General features: G+C 34.9%; 1 protein-coding gene across 2 annotated transcripts; it reads left to right on the top strand.

Moving 5' to 3' along the window:
* Window positions 1–364: 364 nt before the first annotated feature.
* LOC107895186 (F-box/FBD/LRR-repeat protein At1g78750) lies at window positions 365–2197 on the top strand. 2 transcript variants are annotated; one of them, XM_016820446.2, is made up of 4 exons: window positions 365–635; window positions 759–1428; window positions 1502–1648; window positions 1757–2197. In XM_016820446.2, exons 1-4 carry the CDS (start codon window positions 502–504, stop codon window positions 2012–2014), a joined length of 1209 nt encoding a protein of 402 aa, XP_016675935.2. In that variant the 5' UTR covers window positions 365–501; the 3' UTR covers window positions 2015–2197. The 2 variants fall into 2 exon arrangements, with proteins under 2 accessions (XP_016675935.2, XP_016675934.2); XM_016820445.2 differs by having other exon boundaries at window positions 365–1428.
* Window positions 2198–2398: the final 201 nt, after the last annotated feature.

Raw genomic sequence — 2398 nt, 5'->3', positions numbered from 1 at the left:
AAAAAATAATTTTTATTTCAAAATACTCAAAGAAATATGAGTAATTTTTAGAAAATACACTCCAATATTGTCTGATAGAGTACGGGCACAAAATATTTTTTAAAAACTAATCATGCCACAATGGTTTGGGGAAGTGGGTGGATTACTGTAGTGAAAGCCTGTTTTCGTAAATAAATTTTTTCTATCCTATTTCAATAATTAATTAATTAATTAATATTATTTAAGTAAAAAAAACTCATTTTTTTCATGTTTTAAGTTTATCAACCTAGCCCGAATCCCTTGAAACCCAAAAGGATTGGGCCAACGTGACACTGATTTGATCTGAAGAATTTAGACCCCAAACAACCCAACACTCTAACGCCGCAGAGATAAGGGTTGACAGTAATTGGGAGGGAAAATTACAGAATTATGTGAGAATCGCAAAGAAGCAGGGCAGAAAATTTTAGGGATAAAACCGAGTGAAAGAACGAAGCAAGAAAAGTGGTATCGGGTGGGAGCAGGATGGGGAGGCGACAGCAACCAGAAACTGTGGGTGTCTTAGATAGGATCAATAATTTGCCTGACTCTATTCTTTCTCACATTTTGTCCTTCCTTCCCAATAAAGAAGCAGTTCGAACTTCTGTTCTTTCAACCAGGTGGAAGTATCTCTTTGCTTCCTCTATATCTATCCTTGATTTTGAACATTGCTTAAAAAATTTGTATGAGGAAGATGTTAACAACTTCATGAATTTTGTTGATACATTACTTTTTAATCCCAGAGAGCGGGTCCATTTAGAATCCTTTTGGGTGAATGACTATTTTGTGGATGATGAGGATGATTATTTACCCCTTTATGGTTGGATATCTACTGCACTGTCTCGTGGTCTTAAGAACATTGGCATTAATTTCATAAACGAGAAGGTTCCAGTTTTGCCCACTCTTCTATTTACTTCTCACTCACTGGTGACTCTCACACTGTTCTTGCACATCAAAGATGACATGAAGGTTCCAACTAATGCTTGTTTACCAAATCTCAAGAACCTATGCCTTACAAACTTAGCATTCGAAGATGGTTATTCAATTCTCAAGTTAATTTCCAGTTGCCTTGTCTTAGAAGATTTGACTATCTATGATTGTTGTTTTCATAGCATAAGTGAGCTCAATATTCATAATCATTTGCTTAGGAGACTGATTTTATGTTTTGAACACGTTTGTGTAAGAGATTATGATTATGTAATGGCGATTGATGCACCAAGTCTTGTCTATTTCGAATATACTGGCATAGTAGGCAAAGGCTATACTTTAAGTAACATGAAGTCTCTAGTAAAAGCTGAGATTAGTATCTCTCATTTCCATGAAGTGCATAGCGAACGAAGTGCTACTCAGCTTCTTCAGGGAATCTGCAATGTACAGTCTCTACATTTAGCCATTGAAGCTTTTAATGAAACGGTTAGTAAACTGCTATTGAATATCGAACTTTGTCTTTTAACATTATATAATAGTTCCAAGTTTTGGTGTGCAGTTTTTTCGTACGCGTCTTGATCCAAAGCTTGTATTTCACAATCTTGTTGAATTGGAATTTCATTCTTACTATTGTTATCGGAAAGGAGTGCGGCTTGTGGAGTTTCTACATAATGTGCCTAATCTAAAGACTCTTATTCTGGATCTGGTATGAAGAGTTCTCTAAGTGCTCTTATTTGTTTAGCGATAATTACATCCAAAATTGCAGCATACAGACCAACTAACATTTCTTTTTTTATTTGGTGTGGGAGTTTAGGCTGATGGTGAAGAAGGATTGAGGTCACTACCTATACCTTCTTGTTTGTTATTTCATGTCAAGGAGATCAAAATTTCAGGAGTTGATGGAAGCAAATATGCGTTTGAAATGATTAGTTATTTCTTGAACCATGCAATGGTTCTGGAGAAGCTTATATTAAAAATGATTAACCTCCTTGGAAAAGATGAATTGTGCATCTTGAAAAAACTATTGAGGTTACCAAGGAATTCAAAGAAATGTGAAGTCGTCGTACACTAGTATTTCTTATGTTATGATTGGAAATGTTTGGTTTTGTGTGGCACTTTGGAGAAATTAAATGCCATATGGTGTTATGGTTAGAATTGTTCATTGTCTGCTATTTCTGTATTTCTCTCTTCCATTTTTGGTTTATGTAACAGTGTTAGAACTGTTTGTTGAATGTAGTGGGTTTGATTTTGAGTAGCCCTTATTGTTGGGTTCGGATAGCAGCAGCTGCTTTGCATGATAATAGGATCATTATTATTTTGTGGTTTTAATTTTTCTTCAGTCATTGATATTCAATGTTTCACTCAATCATAAAAACATCATATTATGTTTGGTTTTTTTGGTCATTTTGTAATCATGGAACATCGTTGATGTATAGTAAGTCACGTTGGAATGGTA

Source organism: Gossypium hirsutum, chromosome A13 (assembly GCF_007990345.1).
Source record: "Gossypium hirsutum isolate 1008001.06 chromosome A13, Gossypium_hirsutum_v2.1, whole genome shotgun sequence".
In the NCBI taxonomy this organism is placed as follows: Eukaryota; Viridiplantae; Streptophyta; class Magnoliopsida; order Malvales; family Malvaceae; genus Gossypium; species Gossypium hirsutum.
This window is presented reverse-complemented; position numbering and strand designations above follow the sequence as displayed.

What these genes read in the sequence shown, in the direction of transcription:
- LOC107895186 (XM_016820445.2), top strand. Translation starts at nt 502, where the DNA reads ATGGGGAGGCGACAGCAACCAGAAACTGTGGGTGTCTTAGATAGGATC. An exon ending in TTGAAGCTTTTAATGAAACG is followed by an intron (nt 1,429 to 1,501) that starts GTTAGTAAACTG and finishes TTTGGTGTGCAG; the next exon opens with TTTTTTCGTACGCGTCTTGA. An exon ending in AGACTCTTATTCTGGATCTG is followed by an intron (nt 1,649 to 1,756) that starts GTATGAAGAGTT and finishes GTGGGAGTTTAG; the next exon opens with GCTGATGGTGAAGAAGGATT.